At 50.9% G+C, this 20,350-nt stretch overlaps 1 protein-coding gene and 1 long non-coding RNA gene across 4 annotated transcripts in view; one reads left to right on the top strand and one right to left on the bottom strand.

Moving 5' to 3' along the window:
* LOC136937938 (transducin-like enhancer protein 1) overlaps window positions 1-11,047 on the top strand; it is a gene marked incomplete in the record, with an annotated part of 15,130 nt that extends 4,083 nt beyond the window's left edge. Inside the window, 16 exon segments of the mRNA XM_067231099.1 lie at window positions 1,608-1,794; window positions 2,394-2,410; window positions 4,426-4,533; window positions 4,685-4,738; window positions 4,886-5,038; window positions 5,863-6,001; window positions 6,166-6,182; window positions 6,184-6,357; window positions 6,650-6,677; window positions 6,680-6,719; window positions 6,949-7,198; window positions 7,641-7,888; window positions 8,187-8,334; window positions 9,011-9,161; window positions 9,607-9,683; window positions 10,280-11,047. Of these exon segments, the coding sequence (XP_067087200.1) occupies window positions 1,608-1,794; window positions 2,394-2,410; window positions 4,426-4,533; window positions 4,685-4,738; window positions 4,886-5,038; window positions 5,863-6,001; window positions 6,166-6,182; window positions 6,184-6,357; window positions 6,650-6,677; window positions 6,680-6,719; window positions 6,949-7,198; window positions 7,641-7,888; window positions 8,187-8,334; window positions 9,011-9,161; window positions 9,607-9,683; window positions 10,280-10,387 (1,899 nt within the window).
* Window positions 11,048-18,400: 7,353 nt separating this feature from the next.
* Window positions 18,401-20,206, bottom strand: LOC136938205 (uncharacterized). Of its 3 annotated transcripts, none has more exons than XR_010875240.1 (5): window positions 20,001-20,206; window positions 19,704-19,768; window positions 19,409-19,488; window positions 19,161-19,290; window positions 18,401-18,921 (listed from the first exon to the last, which is right to left on the bottom strand). It is a non-coding gene; the product is annotated as an uncharacterized lncRNA (long non-coding RNA). The 3 variants fall into 3 exon arrangements; XR_010875242.1 differs by having other exon boundaries at window positions 18,401-18,907; XR_010875241.1 differs by having other exon boundaries at window positions 20,085-20,206.
* Between the last annotated feature and the right edge of the window lie 144 nt (window positions 20,207-20,350).

The following is a 20,350-nucleotide window of genomic DNA, read 5'->3' as shown; positions in this document are numbered from 1 at the left end:
GGGCTGACTGTAAAACAGTGGTTTTTCTTAACCGTTGCATGTAGCTGTGGTAAGAGTGGATTGTTGAGGGTGGGAGATTGGGGGGGGGGGTGTAGGGGGTGTATATAGGGGGTGGGTGAGTTGGGCGGAGGTGAGGTGGGTTAACTGGCAGGAGTTGGTGGGGTTCGTGGTCAGCCAGCCAGTTTGGCGGTTACAGTTTGAGTCTTAATTGCAGGATTCCAGTGTTTATTACCGGCCCCCCCCCCCCCCACACATGCTGTCACTCACCCTGTTTGTGTTAAATGAGTGTAATGAAGCATATTCCCCACCAACCCCCCGAACACTAACACCTCCTGACAAACTGGCTCCCCTCGCCTCACCCCTCGCCTCACCCCTCGCCTCACCCTCGCCTCACCCCTCGCCTCACCCCTCGCCTCACCCCTCGCCTCACCCCTCGCCTCACCCCTCGCCTCACCCCTCGCCTCACCCCTCGCCTCACCCCTCGCCTCACCCCTCGCCTCACCCTCGCCTCACCCCTCGCCTCACCCCTCGCCTCACCCCTCGCCTCACCCTCGCCTCACCCCTCGCCTCACCCCTCGCCTCACCCCTCGCCTCACCCCTCGCCTCACCCCTCGCCTCACCCCTCGCCTCACCCCTCGCCTCACCCCTCGCCTCACCCCTCGCCTCACCCTCGCCTCACCCCTCGCCTCACCCCTCGCCTCACCCCTCGCCTCACCCCTCGCCTCACCCCTCGCCTCACCCCTCGCCTCACCCCTCGCCTCACCCCTCGCCTCACCCCTCGCTTCCCCTCCATTTGCTCCCCACAGGGGGGCGTGGGAGCGCTTGTGCGTGTGCACGTGCACGTGCACGTGTTTGGCGGGCCAGCAGAGGGATTATCTGTGGAGAGGGGGGTGAGGGAGAGGGGGGAGAGAGGGAGCTGGTGGGGATGAGGTTTGAGTTCTGCCGCATCTCTCCTGTGGTTCCATGAGGAGGAGTGTGGGGGGGGGGGGGTAGTCAATTAGGTGATATAAAGAGGCGGTTTGACCTTCACCACTCCCTCCCACCTCCCTCCCCCCTGGGGGAGATCAGTGGGTCCCGTTCCCGCGGCTACTGTGTGAAGATGCAGTAATGATGTTTTGGAACACAAAGACATTTCACGCTCAGACGAGCGCCTGATTTGGTGTGAAAGAGAGCGAGACCTGACAGCTAAACGCCCCCAATCCTCCAGAGTCCTCCCTCCCTCCCCCACCACCTCCCCTATCCCTGCAGGCAGCAGCTGGGGCTCTCCTCCCTCCCTCCCTCCTCCCTCCCTCCCTCCCTCCCTCCCTCCCTCCCTCCCGTCCTCCCCCACCACCTCACCATGGTCTGGGCTGTGATCCCAGCTGTCAGTATTGTTCAGTGTTTGACCTCGGAGGAAGGGAGGTGTGTGTGTGTATATGGTGTGTGTGTGAGGGAAGGGTCTGGCAGTGGTGTATTGATAAGCACGTATTGGTTACTACACAGATGAACTGAACCATGTGGGTTTTAATGGGCTTCCTTGTTGACAGATTTGATTGGCTGATTGATTCTGAATCAATGACCACTTATTCTTCTTCTCTCTTTTTTCCCTCCCCTCCCTCCCTCCGTAGCAACAGCACCTGTCTCACGCACACGGTGCCCCCATCCCCCTCACCCCCCACCCCGTCGGCCTCCACCCTGCCCAGCTGGGGGGCGGGGCTAGTCTACTCGCCCTATCAGGCGCCCTGGGCGGGGTTCCCGCTCACCTGGCAGCCAAAGAGGAGAAGAAGCACCAGGCGGAGGCGGAGCACCTGAGAGGTGAGCCACGCCCCCTCTTACTGGGGCTCCACCTGGCCCCGCCCACACTGAGGAGGAGCATGTCTGGCCCGCCCACTTAGACTGGGACCAACAGGAAGTCAGTTTTGAACTCTGTGCTAAAAGAAAAAGAAAAGTTGGCCAGCCATGACTTCCAGTGTGCTAGAGTGGTCCAACATGAGTAGACATGTATAGAGATGGACTATTTGCTGGAATAAGTTGGACTAGACTGGATTGATTTGGACTGGACTGGACTATGTTGTACCAGACTAGACTAGACTGGACCAGAGTGGACTAGACTGGACCAGAGTGGACTGGACCAGAGTGGACTAGACTGGACTGGACCAGAGTGGACTAGACTGGACTGGACCAGAGTGGACTGGACCAGAGTGGACTAGACTGGACCAGACAGACTGGACTGGACCAGACAGACTGTACTAGACCAGACAGACTGTGCTTGCTGGGTTTGTTTATTAATAAATCTACTGAAACACGTTCTCGTCTCAGGGCTCTAATTTCTCTTCTTCTTCTTCTGTCGTTTTTTGGGGTTGTGCCTGGTGACCTCACCCTGACGCTGTCTGTCTCCGTATCTATGGCAACAGAGCGAGAGCCCAGCACAGTAAGTACTTCCTGCTTCTACAACTGCAGCCCCCCCCCTTCCTGTGTGTGTGTGTGTGTGTGTGTGTGAGAGAGAGAGAGAGACCGTCCGCTGGAGCAGCATTGTCACGCCCTAGATCTGCTCTGAGCTGTTAGTCTCTCTTTCTCCTCCAAATAGAGCTTTTAGCACAGTTTCCTAACCCCACACACAGACACAGACACACACACAGACACACACACACACAGACACATCTCTCCTCCACACGCACACACTCTGACAACCCCCCACCCCCACCCTCCATTGCTTTTGCATTGTTGTGTGTATTTAACACCTCAGTGAACAGATTATCCCTCCCTCCCCCACTCCCTCCCTCCCTCCCTTGATCCCGCGCTAAAAGAGCCTCATTGTGTTTCATACCCCTGCCGGGGGGGAGGGGGGGAGGGTGCATCATATGACCCTGGGAGGGGGGAGGGAAATTGCTTGTGTGTAGCGGGTCAGTCCTCTGCTTTCTAAAGCCTGTAAATAATGTGAGGAGAGGAGAGGGGAGGAGGAGGGGAGGGGAGAGGGGGGGAGGAAGAGAGGGAGGAGGAGGAGGGGGGAGGAGGGGGGAGGGGAGAGGGGAGGGGAAGGGAGGAGGGGGAGGGGGGGAGGAGAGGGGGAGGGGGAGGAGAGGGGGAGGGGAGGAGAGGAGAGGAGGAGAAGGAGAGGAGAGGGGGAGGGGAGAGGAGAGGGGGAGGGAGGAGAGGGGGAGGGGAGGAGGTTGATGTGTGGGTGTGAAAGGTCTCTAGCTTCACCCTTTCCTCTCCTGTCCTCCTGCTCCCCCTCCTCCCCCCCACAGTGTTTGACCTCACTCTGTCTGTGGCTCCTGGATGCACATTTCATTGACAGACGGGACCATAATAGACTCCTACATGATGGGCTAATCCACACACAATTGGAGCCGTTGGCTGGGGGGGGGGGGTGGATGAGGGGGAGGAGGCCCTGGGAGAGGGGGGGGGGGAGGAAGTAACACACACTCACAAGGACACACACTCACACACATTGAAGCACACACTCAATTACACACAAGCTATTGCGCATACTCAATTACACACGCTCCCTGGGGACACACACACACACACACACGTATTGACTATCCTCTAGCCATCCATTAAAGCATGTCAGAACCAGGAGAGGGAGCACTGATTAGAGCTGGCGAACCACTCACAATAATCACCACCTTCTCTCACTGGCTGTATGTGCGTGTCCCAGCTCTCTCTGGCTGTGTGTGTGTGTGTGTGTGTGTGTGTGTGTGTGTGTGTGTGTGTGGGAGTGAGGGCCCATGTGTTTGCAGGGTAAATAGTGTGTTAGGTAGAGAGGTTGCAGTGGAGTGTGCTGGTGGTACTCCAGTGCGTAGAGCCACTCCTGTGCTGTGACTGAGCCGGCTACGGAGGCACTGTGTGCTTAACCTCCACCCCCCCGGCACGCTGACCACTCCTAAGTGCTGCACAGGAGCACCCCTAGGGTTCATGAGGCTTTGATTGACAGCCCTACACCCCCCCCCCCCTTACACACACACACACACACACTTGAAGTCAGTGAGGGTGCATAACCTTGGGTGTTGTGGAGGGTCATCATCACTGCTGACAGAAGGTACTTGGGATGGGTGTTGCTCAGTGGGGAGAACATGTGTGCCTGCATTTAGCTTTGGATGAAAGTGTCTGGAATCCATTCATTTGACATGGCTGGGCCCTGTTCTGAGGGTGAGATTGATATATGCTGGATGATGTTACGGGATTGAAGTGATGACTGGAGGGAATGTATTCTTCAGGCTAAGTGACTTCACTAGGAGTGTAGGAGTGAGACAGGGAGTGATCTGTGTCTTTTTGTTAGTTATTTAAAGTTTGTCTCTTCACCTTCCTCACATTTCTATTTCTCTCCTCTCTCTCTCTCCCTCCTCCTCTCCCTCCTCCTCTCTCTCTCCCTCCTCTTCTCCCTCCTCTCTCTCTCTCTCCTCCTCTCCCTCCTCCTCTCTCTCCCTCCTCCTCTCTCTCCAGAGTAACTCCCTGCTCACAGACAGAAACTCGGAGAAGCGACGTAATGGACCAGAGTTCTCCAACGACACCAAGAAACGAAAAGTAGAAGACAAAGACTCGAGCCACTACGTAAGACAGTGTGTGTGTGTGGTGTGACAGTGTGTGTGTGTGTGTAAGAGTGAATACTTATCCCTCTATGAATTTGTAAATGTGTGTCATCAAGTGTGTAAATACTTGTGTGTGTGTTCTTGTATCTCTGACTGGATATTTGTCCCTACAGGACAGTGATGGGGAAAAGAGTGAAGATAACCTGGTGGTCGATGTCTCCAATGAGGTGTGTATGTGTGTGTGTGTGTGTGTGTGTGTGTGAACACGCTTTTCGGCGACAGGAATGATCGATCGACTGACAGATTGGTGGACATATTGTCTGATTGTTATCATTCCGACTCCTCCCCTCTCTGACTCCTCCCCTCTCCCCCAGGACCCCGCCTCCCCCCACGGCACGCCCCTCCCCTCTCCCAGGGAGAACGGGCTGGACAAGACACGCCTCCTGAAGAAGGACCCCTCCTGTAGCCCCGCCTCCTCCGCCTCCTCTGCAAGCTCCTCCTCCCTCAAGTCCAAAGAGATGGGCATGGTAGGACTGCTCCCTCACTGCTGTCTCTGGTTATCTGGAATACTGGTTATCTAGCACTACTGTCTCTGGTTATCTGGAATACTGGTTATCTAGCACTACTGTCTCTGGTTATCTGGAATACTGGTTAACTAGCACTGCTGTCTCTGGTTATCTAGAATACTGGTTATCTGGAATACTGATTATCTAGCACTACTGTCTCTGGTTATCTGGAATACTGGTTAACTATCACTGCTGTCTCTGGTTATCTGGAATACTGGTTATCTAGCACTACTGTCTCTGTGGTTATCTAGTATACTGGTTATCTGGAATACTGGTTATCTAGCACTGCTGTCTCTGGTTATCTAGAATACTGATCACCAAGCACTGCTGTTTCTGTAGTTATCTAGTGTATTGGTTATCTGGAATACTGGTTATCTAGCACTGCTGTCTCTGGTTATCTAGAATACTGGTCATCTAGCACTGCTGTTACTGTTGCATGGGTTGTCAAGCACTTCTGGTTATCTTAACATATTGATAACCTAATGCTACTAGTTATCTAGAACTACTGATGTTTCCCACATTGTAAAAACAAGTTTAAACGATGTTGGATCAGGTGTTTATCTGGGATCTGTGTCAGCCAAGACATGTCTGGACACGTTTGTGCCCGTGGCTAAACCACGGAGTTCTCCAGACCCTCCTGTGGGTGTTTTTGCTAATGCTGTACTTATACTAATCCTCAAAACACCCAGAACAATACAGACTCACATGCTTCACTAGCTGTCTAGACTTTCCACCCCTCCGTCACGTGTTCTGGCGAGTGATTGGCTGTGCTGTTTCCATGGCAGCGTGACAAAGCAGGAACCCCCGGCTTGAAGTCGAGCACGCCCACTCCCCGAGGAGACTCCACCCCCGGACCGAGTGCCACGCCCACACTCCGGCCCAGCCTATCGAAGCCTCCTTCCATGGATCTGCCACACCCCCACAGTAAGACCGGTGAACTTCCTCTCTGATTGCTGCGGTTGACAAATACTAGTGTTCTCTGTCTCTTGCTCTTTCTCTCACTATCTGTGTCTCTCTCCCACTCTCTCTCTCGTCTATTCCTCCACCTGAATGGTTCCTCTCCTTACCCTCCCATCTCCCCCCTCCAGCCGCGGGGCTTCGGACCCCCTCTGGCGGTACAAGGTCCTTACCCGGGTGCATTTGGCATGCTGCCCCACGCGGGCCTGAACGGGGACCTGGGTGGAGCAGGGGCAGCCTACGCTGCTGGGCTGCACAACATGTCTCCTCAGATGAGCGCAGCTGCTGCTGCCGCCGTCGCTGCGTATGGACGCTCCCCAATGGTGAGTGTGTGTGTGTGTGTGTGTGTGTGAATGCGTCATGAAGAACTTCATTTGTTCTTGTTTACTTAAGATCCTTACTGCGTTTAAATACACTCAGTGGTCTGGACATGTGTAATAATGTACCGTAAGCTATTTAACTGTGTGTGTGTATAAGAGAGAGAGAGAGTGAGAGTGTGTGCGCTCATTTCTCTATGTGTAAATGTGTTTGCTAAAGTACTGGTTATGTGTGTGTCTACTCTTAACTGCTTATATTAACATACTCATCATAACTCTGTGTGTGTGTGAACTCAAGGTGGGTTTCGATCCTCATTCTCACATGCGAGGAATCCCCCCAGCTTAACAGGCATCCCGGGAGGAAAACCGTGAGTAGAGAGGGGATGTGTGTAGGACGTGTGTGTGTGTGTGTGTGTGTAGGACGTGTGTGTGTGTGCGTGTGTTGGACGTGTGTGTGTGGGTGGATACTTACACATAATAGCTTTGTTAACAGTTTGAAAAATTGGTGTAGTGATGGGAGAAAAACACTCCAGACACACTGTCCTGACTGAACTCACTTTTTCCCCCTCCCCCCTCCCATCGGCCTCCCCCCCACAGGGCCTACTCCTTCCACGTGAGCGCAGACGGCCAGATGCAGCCGGTGCCGTTCCCCCCGGACGCCCTGGTGGGTCCGGGCATCCCTCGCCACGCCCGCCAGATCAACACCCTGAACCACGGTGAGGTGGTGTGTGCCGTCACCATCAGCAACCCCACGCGCCACGTCTACACCGGGGGCAAGGGCTGCGTCAAGGTCTGGGACATCAGTCACCCTGGTAACAAGAGCCCCGTGTCCCAGCTGGACTGCCTGGTGAGTGTGTAGGGGGCCAGGGAGGGAGGGGGAGAGGGAGAGAGGGAGAGAGGGAGGGAGTGAGGGAGTGAGGGAGTGAGGGAGTGAGGGAGGGAGGGAGGGAGGGAGGGAGGGAGTGAGGGAGTGAGGGAGTGAGAGGGAGGGAGAGGGAGAGGGAGAGAGGGAGAGAGGGATGTGTATATGTTGTAGAGATGGATGGATGGATGTGTGTCAGTGGTGTGTAAAAAAATAAATAATAATGAATTAAAAAAACAAGGGTGGCTGGCTGGTGTTGTCATCAGTGTAGGAGTGGTGTGGTGTGTGTGTCCTCAAATGTACATTGGATGGATGTAAATTCTTACCTCACAAAAGCAAGCACACCTATCCTAACCCTTACCTATCCACCAATCCTGTCCAGGGTTATCAGTTCATCCCAAACTAAATGTAATCCTGTGTTTACCAGAACCGCGACAACTACATCCGCTCCTGCCGCCTACTTCCTGATGGGCGGACCCTCATCGTGGGGGGCGAGGCCAGCACACTGTCCATCTGGGACCTGGCCACGCCCACGCCGCGCATCAAGGCGGAGCTGACGTCTTCCGCCCCCGCCTGCTACGCCCTGGCCATCAGCCCCGACTCCAAGGTCTGCTTCTCCTGCTGCTCCGACGGAAACATCGCCGTCTGGGACCTGCACAACCAGACCCTGGTCAGGTGAGAGAACCAGCTTACACCAGACAGCCTGCACCAGACACCAGACAGCCTGCACCAGACACCAGACAGCCTGCACCAGACACCAGACAGCCTGCACCAGACACCAGACAGTCGCACCAGACAGCCTGCACAAGACACCAGACTGGACTACAGACCTACCTCCTAAACTACAGACTTTACTGTGGCATAGACCTGCCTAAACTAGACACTGAACTTTCCTGTACTGTTTAACTGGAGAGATGATCAGGATCAGTTTATCCCCTGCTCAAGTCAAAATGTATAATGTGTGTGTATCCAGGCAGTTCCAGGGCCACACTGACGGGGCCAGCTGTATCGACATCTCCAACGACGGCACCAAGCTGTGGACGGGGGGGCTGGACAACACGGTGCGCTCCTGGGACCTGAGAGAGGGGAGGCAGCTGCAACAGCACGACTTCACCTCCCAGGTACACACACACACACACAAACACACACACACGAACACGCCCAGAAACACAGCCGACATGTTGTACACAGCAACATGATCGTGTCATTCTGCAGGGGTGGAAACCCCCGGAACAATTAGAACTTGTTAGACTGCTAGACACACATGCTTTAACTGACACGTTACCACACACACACTCTCACACACACCTGGGCGTGTCTTGACAGCAGCCTATCACACATACCTGGGCGTGTCTTGACAGCAGCCTATCACACATACCTGGGCGTGTCTTGACAGCAGCCTCTCACACACACCTGGGCGTGTCTTGACAGCAGCCTCTCACACACACCTGGGCGTGTCTTGACAGCAGCCTCTCACACACACCTGGGCGTGTCTTGACAGCAGCCTCTCACACACACCTGGGCGTGTCTTGACAGCAGCCTCTCTGCTCCCCCAGGAGACCAGCTGCAGGAGCATGCCGAGACACGTGGAGGAACAACCACACACACACACACACAGACATATATACACACACACACTGGCACCTGGATATGCACACACACCTGTGTACTAACCACTAATGACTTTGTTTCCTAATGGTGCGTGAATGTGTCTCTTCTCTGTGTGTGTGTGTGTGTGTGTGTGTGTGTGTGTGTGTGTGTGTGTGTGTGTGTGTGTGTGTGTGCGTGCGTGCGCAGATCTTCTCTCTGGGTTACTGTCCTACAGGAGAGTGGCTGGCGGTGGGGATGGAGAGCAGTAATGTGGAGGTGCTGCACGTCACCAAGCCTGACAAGTACCAGCTGCACCTGCACGAGAGCTGCGTGCTCTCCCTGCAGTTTGCCTACTGCGGTGAGACTGGCTCTCTCCCTGTCTCTCTCTCTCCCTGTCTCTCTCTCTCTGTCTGTCTGTCTGTCTCTCTCTCCCTGTCTCTCTCTCCCTGTCTCTCTCTTCCTGTCTCTCTCTCCCTGTCTCTCTCTCTCTCTCCGTCTCTCTCTGTCTGTCTCTCTCTCTCCCTGTCTCTCTCTCTCTCCCTGTCTCTCTCTCTGTCTCTCTCCCTGTATACCTCTGTCTCTCTTTCCTCCTGCATCTCTTACTTTTGCTCTCTCCTTCTCACCATCTCTCTTTCTTACACAGAGACAAAGATATACAGCATATGTCTCTATCTCACTGCATCTCTTACTTTTTCTTTATGTCTGAATCTCTCTCTCACTCTGTCTGTCTCTCTCTGTCTGTCTGTCTGTCTCTCTTTCTGACCTTTCCATGCTTATAAAATGCCTGTCCTGTCTGTCCTCAGGTAAATGGTTTGTGAGCACAGGCAAGGACAACTTACTGAATGCATGGAGGACCCCCTATGGAGCCAGTATATTCCAGGTACCTCCATCTCATCACCCACACAGCTGCTACCCAGCTCCAGTAGCACACAGTAATACCTGGCCTACACATGGGAGATCACAACCTAATCTGTTTTCCTGACTCATTTCCTTTTCTCCCTCCTTCTATCCCCCCCTCTCTCTCTCTCTCTCTCTCTCTCTCTCTCTCTCTCTCTCTCTCTCTCTCTCTCTCTCTCTCTCTCTCTCTCTCTCTCTCTCTCTCTCTCTCTCTCTCTCTCTCTCTCTCTCTCTCATCCTGTCCCTCCCCCATGCCCTCCTCTCCTCTTTCCCTCCCTCTTCCTCCTCCTCCCTCTCTCCCCCCTTGTCCATCTTCTCCCTCCCCCACTATCTCATCCTCCTCCCCCCTCCATTTCCTGTCTCTTCCCTCTCTTTCCTCCCCCTCTCTCTCCTCCCCCTCTCTCCTCCTCCCCCTCTCTCTCCCCCTCTCTCTCCTCCTCCCCCTCTCTCTCCTCCCCCCTCTCTCTCCTCCTCCCCCTCTCTCCTCCTCCCCCTCTCTCTCCTCCTCCACCTCTCTCCCCTCCTCCCCTTTTCTCTCCCCCTCTCTCCCCTCCTCACCTTCTCCTCTGCCTCCTCCAGTCTAAGGAGTCCTCCTCGGTGCTGAGTTGTGACATCTCCGTCGACGACAAGTACATTGTCACCGGCTCCGGGGACAAAAAGGCCACCGTCTATGAGGTAATCTACTAACGCTGACCTGAGGTCGGCCGCGGACCAACCAAAGCAGCTGTCTGCTGTGTTCCTTGCTGTGATCAGCTGAACCGGGACCAGCACATCACCACACACCACCCCGCCCCCAGGTGGAGCCCCAGTACGCGGAGGGATGGACGGTAAATAAACAGACGGATGGGTTGACTATGGATAGACAGACAGGTAGACAGACAGACAGATGGACACTCGATAGAAAAGACGGTTGGATGGATCAGACGGGATGGATGAGTTTGAAGATTCGGGATTGCCCGCAAGGCGGCGTTTTTATTTTTTACAGACGATGAATGTTAAAACAGCCCTGTGACCTCTGACCCTGACTGTGACCTCAGCCCGTTGTCACGACGATGACCTTTCACATCTTCCTGCTGTACCCCTCGCCCATCTGTTCCTCTTTTGCTTACGATTAGTTATCCTTGTATTTTTGTTATCGGTCAAACATTTGTAAAAAGTGTACATATGTCCGTTTTTTTTTTTGTTTGTTTTTTCTTACAGTAAATGCTTTAGTAATAACGAACATGTTTGGTATGACTTTTACATGGGAACAAAATCTAACCAGGAAAAAAACACTAAATGGTCTTAATGATAGATAATTATTCACTGATTTGAAATGTCTAGACAAATAAATGTTCTTTTTTCTTACGCCTGTCTCGTCCCTCGCGTCGTTCTTTGCGGCGACTGGCGACGACCACTCCTGAGCGCCATTTTATTTTTCCTCCTCCCCGCTTCCCACACTCCCTCCCTCCCTCCATCTCTCCCTCATGATCACAGCTACCTCTCTGATATCCAGGAGGATTATTCGCCCTAAATCTCTCCCATCCGTAATCTCTCCCATCCGTAATCCCATTTATCTCCGCGGTGTGTCTACAGTATCCGCACTTTTGTTTTTTCTTTCTTCTCCTCTATCACTGTTGATTTGTTCTGGCTACCTAATGTGTCAGCGTGCTAATTGCCCCAGCGTGCTAATGTGTCTGTGTGATGTGCTACTGTATGTAGCATGTTAGCGGTTGGCCGCTAGGGTGTTAGCGTCCTAGCGCGTGAGAGGAAGCCCCATTGGCGTGCCACTGTTATCATGTTAGCGTTAGCGGGCTAATGATCTTAGCGCTGTCTCCCACCTAAGGTGCTGCTGGAGCTGTAGGTGCTCTGGCTATCAGGCAGAAACACCTGCCGAGCTCTCTGGGCGTCTGGATAACCACACACACACACCTAGTAACACACACACGCAGTAACACACACACACACAATAACACACACCATTTTGTAGGTTACACACACAGAGAATCCATATTGCAGGCTACACACACACACTCCCCAGGACACTGCACACAGCAGATAGCACTGCTCTGTCCTGTCAACACAGGGGATAATCAGCTGCAGGGGATTGTGGGTAAGCCGTAATAATCCCTCACATGAAATATGGAAAACATCAGAGAGTTATTCAATAGGAGGGAGATAAAGGTTGTGTGTGTGTGTGCGCGCGTGCGAGCATGATGGAAAAGGGGGTGTTTGTGGGAGATAGAAGTAGTATAAAAGTGTGTGTGCGTGTGTGTGTATTTAAATGTGAGTGGGGAACAATTACCCCTGTGCTACAGTGTGTGTATTTAAATGTGAGCGGGGAACAATTACCCCTGTGCTACAGTGTGTGTATTTAAATGTGAGCGGGGAACAATTACCCCTGTGCTACAGTGTGTGTATTTAAATGTGAGCGGGGAACAATTACCCCTGTGCTACAGATCTCTTTGAATCCTCTGGAAGACGACAGTGCTTTGGTACAAGGTTTCCTTTCATAACAATCAAATGCCCCCCACCCCCCCCCCACACACACACACACACAAGCCTCGTTTAGCCTGACTCGGCAGAGAAGGCTGGCTGAAGGTCTTAATGAAGTGGCGACAGCAACAGCTGCAGGAGTCTCTGAAGGAGCTGCCTGTCTACCGTAGAGCAGACACGTGTCCCCTAACCACCCTCACCTTGTGTCTCTATCACACAAGGCTGATTACCGCGAGCTCTCCTGCTGCGTTTGAATGCCAACGGTCGTGGGAGGAGGGGGAGGAGGGGGGGAAGGATGAGCATGCGAGACAGTGACAGTCTCTAAATGTCACAGACGAGGGGAGCGTCAGGAGCAGGAACAACAATCTGGTCCATTAGAGTCCTTCGGGAGTAGTAGTTCACTGCAGTCACCTACAGCTGTGTTCTGCAATCTTCCAACGGTTGCGGAATGACGACAGCGAAAATGTAAGGAAGGCATTCCACGTGATCCGCTCTGGAGTTGTCCTATACCGTGAGGTCTCTCGTGAGAGGACTCATCCATATACGAATGTCCTTGATTACAGATACGAGGACGAGACCTGACTCTAGACTGATTGAGAGACTGAAAAGGACGCATTGACCCCTGTTGCGTGCTGCATAGTCTTTCGCTCCATCTTTCCACATCACACACACACACACACTGACAGAATATAAAACCTCCTGTAATTATGCACCCACTGCATTAATCGCTGACGGTTATGGACTGGGAGCCCGCCAGAGCCTCCCACAGGACCGGATTTCGAGGGTTTTAATCTGTTAAATATGTGCGCGCTACGTCGCTAATCTGCTGTTAATCTCACAGACACTTTTTATGGGATTGCACATAGCAGCGGGATTAACGCACCACAGATCAGGGAGTGTGATTTGCATAATCCCCTGGTTCTGATCAAACAAACGTTTGTCCTTCTGTTGGACTGAAACTGCTGTACTTAACTTAATCTCAAACTCCAACCGGAATGTCCCTGGTGTTTCTACCGCTAAAGGAGTAATGCACTGTAATATCAAAGTAGCCGATTTATCTGGCGCTGTGGCCTTAGAAATGTCAAGATGGGTTGAGGGCAACTGTGTGTTTATCCAACTCACAACAGTAGATCAGCTGGCATACATTATTGGACCTCACGTGTGTGTTTTCATGCTCGTGCTGGTGCATCTGCGTGTGTGTTTTTATGCTTGTGTGTGTGTGTGTGTGTGTGTGTGTGTGTGGACGCTGCAGTCCGTGAGCCCCAGTCTCTCTCAGATGGAACTGTGTCGACCTCTCCACTAGCCTCCATTTTCCGCTCAGTGGGTTTGGTGAAATCCTTCGTGTGGAGAAGAGCTGTGATAAAGTGGATGGGATGGGAGAGGGGGGAGGAGGGTGGGAGAGGAGAGGAGACGCCTGAGGCTCGGGTGACGAGAGTGAGGAGGGGGGAGGGGGGGAGTGGGGGGAGGATCACGCTCTATTGACTCCATCACTCCAGGGGGAGGATGAGGGAGGATGGGGGGGGGGCAGGGTGTGATCTGAGTTTAGGTGGGGGCAGACCCTGAGCTGGTCTGGACTGTCAATGTTCCTTAATCTGCAATATCTCTCTCTCTCTATCCACTGTAGATACCTCTCTGTCTACCTCCCTCACCCCTCTCTCTCTCCCTATCTCGATCTACTTTCTTTCTCCCCACTCCTCCCTCTCTCCCTCTCGTTCTATCTCCCTGTCTTCATCCCTTGTCCTCGCTCTCTCTGTCTCTCTCTCTCTCTCTCTCTCTCTCTCTCTCTTTCGTATCTCTCTCTTCCACTCCTGGCAGATTAGCGGGTGAATCGATGTAGCCTCTGCCCTCGCTAAACGCAGGACATGCTCCAGCGGCCTCCCCTTCGCCACCCGCAGATCAGCATCTGACCAGCATCGACCCGTCTGCCTCGCTCTCTCGCTCTTCCAACGATCCCCTCTCTACCCTCCCTCCCCTCTCTCCCCTCCATGTCTCCGTCTCTCCACCGCTCTCTCAAGCAGCCTGCCGCCGCAAACACCAGGCTGAACACCACTGAGCTGAACACTGAGCTGAACACTGAGCTGAACACTGAGCTGAACACTGAGCTGAACACCAGGCTGAACACTGAGCTGAACACCAGGCTGAACACCAGGCTGAACACTGAGCTGAACACCAGGCTGAACACTGAGCTGAACACCAGGCTGAACACTGAGCTGAACACCAGGCTGAACACCAGGCTGAACACTGAGCTGAACACCGAGCTGAACACCAGGCTGAACACCAGGCTGAACACTGAGCTGAACACTGAGCTGAACACCAGGCTGAACACTGAGCTGAACACCAGGCTGAACACCAGGCCGAACACTGAGCTGAACACCAGGCTGAACACCGGGCTGAACACCAGGCTGAACACTGAGCTGAACACCAGGCTGAACACTGAGCTGAACACCAGGCTGAACACCGAGCTGAACACCGAGCTGAACACCAGGCTGAACACCGAGCTGAACACCAGGCTGAACACTGAGCTGAACACTGAGCTGAACACCAGGCTGAACACTGAGCTGAACACCAGGCTGAACACTGAGATGAACACCAGGCTGAACACTGAGCTGAACACTGAGCTGAACACCAGGCTGAACACTGAGCTGAACACCAGGCTGAACACCAGGCTGAACACCAGGCTGAACACTGAGCCTCACTGTCTCTCTCTTCCTCTGACCTAGTTTAGTACTAACGCCACAGTAGAATATCATTCAGTAGCTTAGTGAGCTAACTCATAGAGACACCAGTATAGTTCAGTAGTATGATGTCAGAATAGTATAATTCAGTAGTATAATAAAGTACAGTTCGGTAGTATGGTGTCAGGCTAGTATAGTTCGGTAGTATGGTGACCCCAGAGTATAGTTTAGTAGTATGGTGTCAGGCTAGTATAGTTGGGTAGTATGGTGACCCCAGAGTATAGTTGGGTAGTATGGTGTCAGGCTAGTATAGTTGGGTAGTATGGTGACCCCAGAGTATAGTTGGGTAGTATGGTGTCAGGCTAGTATAGTTGGGTAGTATGGTGACCCCAGAGTATAGTTGGGTAGTATGGTGTCAGGCTAGTATAGTTGGGTAGTATGGTGACCCCAGAGTATAGTTGGGTAGTATGGTGTCAGGCTAGTATAGTTGGGTAGTATGGTGACCCCAGAGTATAGTTGGGTAGTATGGTGACAGGAAAGAGTGGTTCAGTGGTGATTAATAAAAGCTGTAACCGTGTGTCTCTAATGGTCCTGGAGCGAGGCAGGCAGACAGACACGGCCGTGACTCAACACTGAAACAAGAGATAATTGCTTTCCCCTCTTCTCTCTTTTTTTTCTCCTCCGCTTTTATTTCTGTGGCTCTCCAGCCGAGTGATTACCCCTCGTTAAAATCAGAATAAAACGTTGTTAGCGCCGATCGCTAGGGCCCTCTCCAGCCCCTAACATGCTCACTCGCTCGCACTCAGCCTGCCTCTAAATGAATGGCCTTTGAGGAATGTTACTCTAATTCCAATTAGCTCTCCGTGCCTGGAAGAGAGCCAAGGTGAGAGGAAACACACACACACATCCACGCACACACCGTCATACACTTACACACACACTCGCATACACACAGAGACAAAGAGATGTGAAAACATGCATAGACACACACGTACACACTGTTACAAACACTCAACACACACACACTCTAACAGTCTCCAACCTCCACCACTGACTGGGAATAGCAGCAGCTAATGCAGCTCTCTGAGGAACCGGGAGAGTAATTAGACTCTAAAACACACACTGTAAATCTCTCTCTGATTGGTGAGTTCACACACCACTCCACAAACACAGTGTATCTGCCACCAATTAACTTCGCAGCCACAAGGGGCTTGGGTGGGATTGCTGAGCTACACACACACACACACACACACACACACACACACACACACACACATACACATCCTCACACTTGTACACACACATGCAGACATACACACACAACACAGACAAATCTTATCCTAGAAAGACAGAGGTTGTGGTAGTGTGGTGAAAGAGACAGGTGTGTGTGAGAGAGACAGACAGAGAGTACTGTACATACTAACAGTGGCGCTTGGTGTCTTATCTGCCCATGTTTATATGACTGCAGGATTTAGTCACATGACCTGAGAGACAGGAGCAGTCAGCCGCCAAAACTCATTTCCACCTTCAAAAGACTCGCTTATCTCTCCACTGACAGCTTACTGTGTGTGTGTGTGAGTGTGTATGTGTGTGTGACCAAGGGTGTAATAGAGAGAGCAGCATGAGATTTGATTCGGGTGGCTATGTATGACTCATTCACATGCAGGAACACAATCTATAGGTTATACCTTAGATGCACACACACACCTTGCATTTCCTCCTTCAGGGTTTTGTGTGTCTCACCTCCTGTGAGGTATGGTTGCCATGGTAATGCATTTTGGGCTGTGGCATGCTGTGAATGGTGGAGGTGTTTCTTCAGCTCAGGATTGGAATAAAGCAGATGTAAACAGCACGGTGGACTTTCCAACCAAATGAGTGTCTTGCCACATTGCTAAGACTTGTCTAATCGTGTCAGATCTCTACTGGTGCACAAGGGGCCAGGATTTTAAGAGTTTTGTGATCAGAGTCTGTGTGGGGTATAGAAATAAAAATATAGATGTTCAGTGCTGCCTGGTGGCCAGATGAAGGAGCGTCTTATAGCTGTCGTAGAATTTCAGCTTGCGGCGGGCTTGGAGAAAAGTATCATTTGACCGAAGTTAATATAATAAATCACCGGAATGAGCATTAACAGATGAAATGCCTGAATTGTTATATTTATCACACTCGTAACATTATATTTTTAGTGATGATTGACTAATTCATACTTTTATTAATTGAAGATTAATGTTACCAATGAAGCTAATAATTACAGCGCTATGGAAGCAGTTTTAAAGGGTACTATTTAAATGCCACCATTGGGCTGCGCTTCGATACTGCCATCTAGTGGTTTAAAGTGAGAATTACAAGTGCAGTTCTTATAGTAAACCACCAGATGGCTGTGGTCATCACTGAACGCTAAACTCTATCTACATTTAGTTCACAATTCAAAACATCGTTTTTAATGCAAGAACTCGAGTTCAGCTATTCAAACATACATTTATTTGTGCCCATAACCAAGAAAAGACCACTGTTCGAGCAGTCATTCAGCATTAAGTACCCATCACATACACAAAATGAGCTTAGTCCAAGTGTTCAGTTAAACTGGACCAAACCATCTGCAGGGGAGCTTCACATCACACATCCCAACATTTTTAACTTGGTTGTTGTGAACAAAACATGAATTACACAATAGAAATACATATTTACAATACAACATACAAACATGAAGATTGTTATTTTGCGATTGAGCAAACAAGCACACCTAAACAAACCCAATCCACATTCCCCTGCCAATTAACAATGGGAGTGGCCGGTACTACATAACTAGAGGGATTGTTACAGTGGAGCTTCTTTTGGCTGTGTGCCACTCACCCAGGCGACGCGCTCACTAACAGGCAAGTAATGCGCAAACGCACGATTACACATTATAATGCCCAAGAAATAGAAATGATTTCCATTGCAGCCAGAAACTAGAATACTCTTAACCCTGCAGAGGAACTCCTGAGCTCTCAATGAGGAGTAAGATGCATAGACTTGACCTAAGGCTGCAGTTCTTTATATACTGATGGTACGTATGGTTGTGTGTGCACGTGTTTCCCTCCTCTGGTACCAGCCTGCTGCAGAACTGCACCAGTACAACAGAGCTGAGGTTCTCTACCACGCCCTTTTCAACCACCTGTACACATCTGAAGCCCCTCTCATACAGGTACAACCACACGACTGTAGCTCGTACAGGTAGTACAGGTAGGTTAGTTTTAGCCAAAACGCCCCCTACACTTTTTGTCTAGGGCCGGCCCTGGGTAGTGGTCTGTTGCTTGATCAATGCCACCTTTAGACTGCTATTGTAGACATCTGTTGCTTTTCTTTCATGTATTTGATTAATGCAGTAGACTACTGAAACGTCCGTCTGTTTCAGGTGGTGTTGCCATGCCTGCTGGATGCGCTGCCGGTGTTGGAGAAATCCCCTGCTCTCACTGTCGCCTCCCGGAGGCTCAACCGGTACGACGCAGTGCTGCGTCTGGTCCTGTCCCACATGGAGGTGGAACACAAGCTGCCTCTGCGCAGGGTCTACGCCGGCAACCTGCCACTCTTCATTGACAGGTGGGCCGCTTGTATCTGTCTGCACGCAGTGCTTCACATCGTCTGAAGCGAATCTAGGTCCCTGGTTGATGTTAAACCAGGCTGTACTTTAACTGTAGGTTGTACTGACTATGTGCTCTCATCAAAGGGCAACTGCGCAGCCTCCAATATAGATGATTTAATTGGGTACTTCAGGCCTCTCCAATCTTTAGTTGCCGGTCTGTATCTGTGTCCTAACAGGATGGGGGTCTTGGTGGTGCGCCACCTGAAACACGTGGAGCTGCTGTTACCAGGTAACTGGAGGTGTGTGTGATGGTCCTGAGGAGCAGAGCCAGATCTGCCTCAGAACATGTTTATTTCAGATCATTACATACAATTCAACCAATAACTTAGCCTTAGCTAAGTCCTTTTTGGGGGGGTAAAAATGCAGAAGGAGTTCGAGAGGGCGTACAGGGGGGGGGTTTTAGGCCGGAATTGCTCAGGAGATGATTACAGCTGGCTGGGGTCTATGTCCTGAATGAATCAGAACAGGAAAGGAGAGAGACCTTGTTCAAAAAACAGAAAAATTACTAAGTTAAGAACAATGTAAAACTATTAAAAAAAAAAATACTAAGTACAAATATTAACAATATAAAGCTACCAAAAACCCAAGTGCCAATTAACAATATTTATTGCAAATATTAGAAAATGACTGTTCAAGACAACATGAACTAAATGTCAACTATTAACAATATTAATGAAGACCATATTACCTCTAGGCTGACAAGGTGAGTCCTCGATGCGAACAGGTTGTTTTCCAGAGCCTTGCTAAATGCATATATGGGGAGGTTGCAGACGTGTCCATACTGTAACAAACAGTGACTGAGGGGAACCAGTTTCCTCCTTTGGGGGGGGCAAAACATTCATTGGCATTATTGTCAGGATGACAAATTGCATATTTAACTTACATGAACTTCAGGGTGCGAAGCTTGTGTTCAGACAAGATGGTATGGTTGCTTACTGTCTGATGAAGCGAGGCCAATAGAGGAGGTTTTCGTCAATCTGATCCACGGCCTTCTCATAGTTCTTACTCGACTTCACCTGAGAGACACGACCAAATGGAGACGTTATCTATCTGCATACCTAAACAACCCTTTATTGTATCGCTGGAAAATCTGCTCTCAATAATCTTCATTTACAGGAAACATAGTTTTGCATTTTAAACCATCTTAAGATTCTATGAGGCAGCAGTAACTATGTATTATCAAAAGACAGTAACATAACTACACGTTTAATATAATTAGAAAACAACTTGCCCCTTTCCTCTCCGATGGTTGCACAGGCCTGTTATGTTGAACTCATTCCTGCTGAAGTTTTTGTCCTGTTGAGAGAAAATGATCATAAGAATAGAGGCTCTGTACCTACGAGCAGACCTGTAACTATTGGAATGAAACATTTCAGGTCAGAACTGGATGTCAATTCTAACATGCGTTTGGTTAGCTGGTTAGCACACAGACGAACCCGTAACTTTACCGCAGTTTTATAAGCATTCATGTTTGCTGGTTGAGATTTATGGACCCAATTAAAAAATATCTGAAATCAAATGTGCATACCGGGGAGACCATCTAAACACGGAACTTTAAATTCCCTGATGAACATGTTAGTTATCCTGAACCCCGTTCATTGGAGTTACTTACGTCGTCGTGCTGCATCTTCAAATCCTTTTCAACTTGTCGTTGACGGCTTCTCGGCTGTTTCAACTGTCGATACAATATCAACTGTAATTTAATATCTATTTTAGGTTTTGAGTCAGTGAAGCCACGACATGGACATCAAGAACGCCGATATTTTTTTTGCGTGACATTTCTTTCTTGTGAGGGTAGACTACGGCAGATTGCAACGAATAATGCATTAACGCCACCTACTGTTCGGCGGCCTAAGTGTTCCATAACCTCAAAAATAC

Source organism: Osmerus mordax, chromosome 28, assembly GCF_038355195.1.
Source record: "Osmerus mordax isolate fOsmMor3 chromosome 28, fOsmMor3.pri, whole genome shotgun sequence".
NCBI lineage: Eukaryota > Metazoa > Chordata > Actinopteri > Osmeriformes > Osmeridae > Osmerus > Osmerus mordax.
The sequence above is the reverse complement of the archived record's forward strand: the minus strand, read 5'-3'. Positions and strand labels throughout refer to the sequence as shown.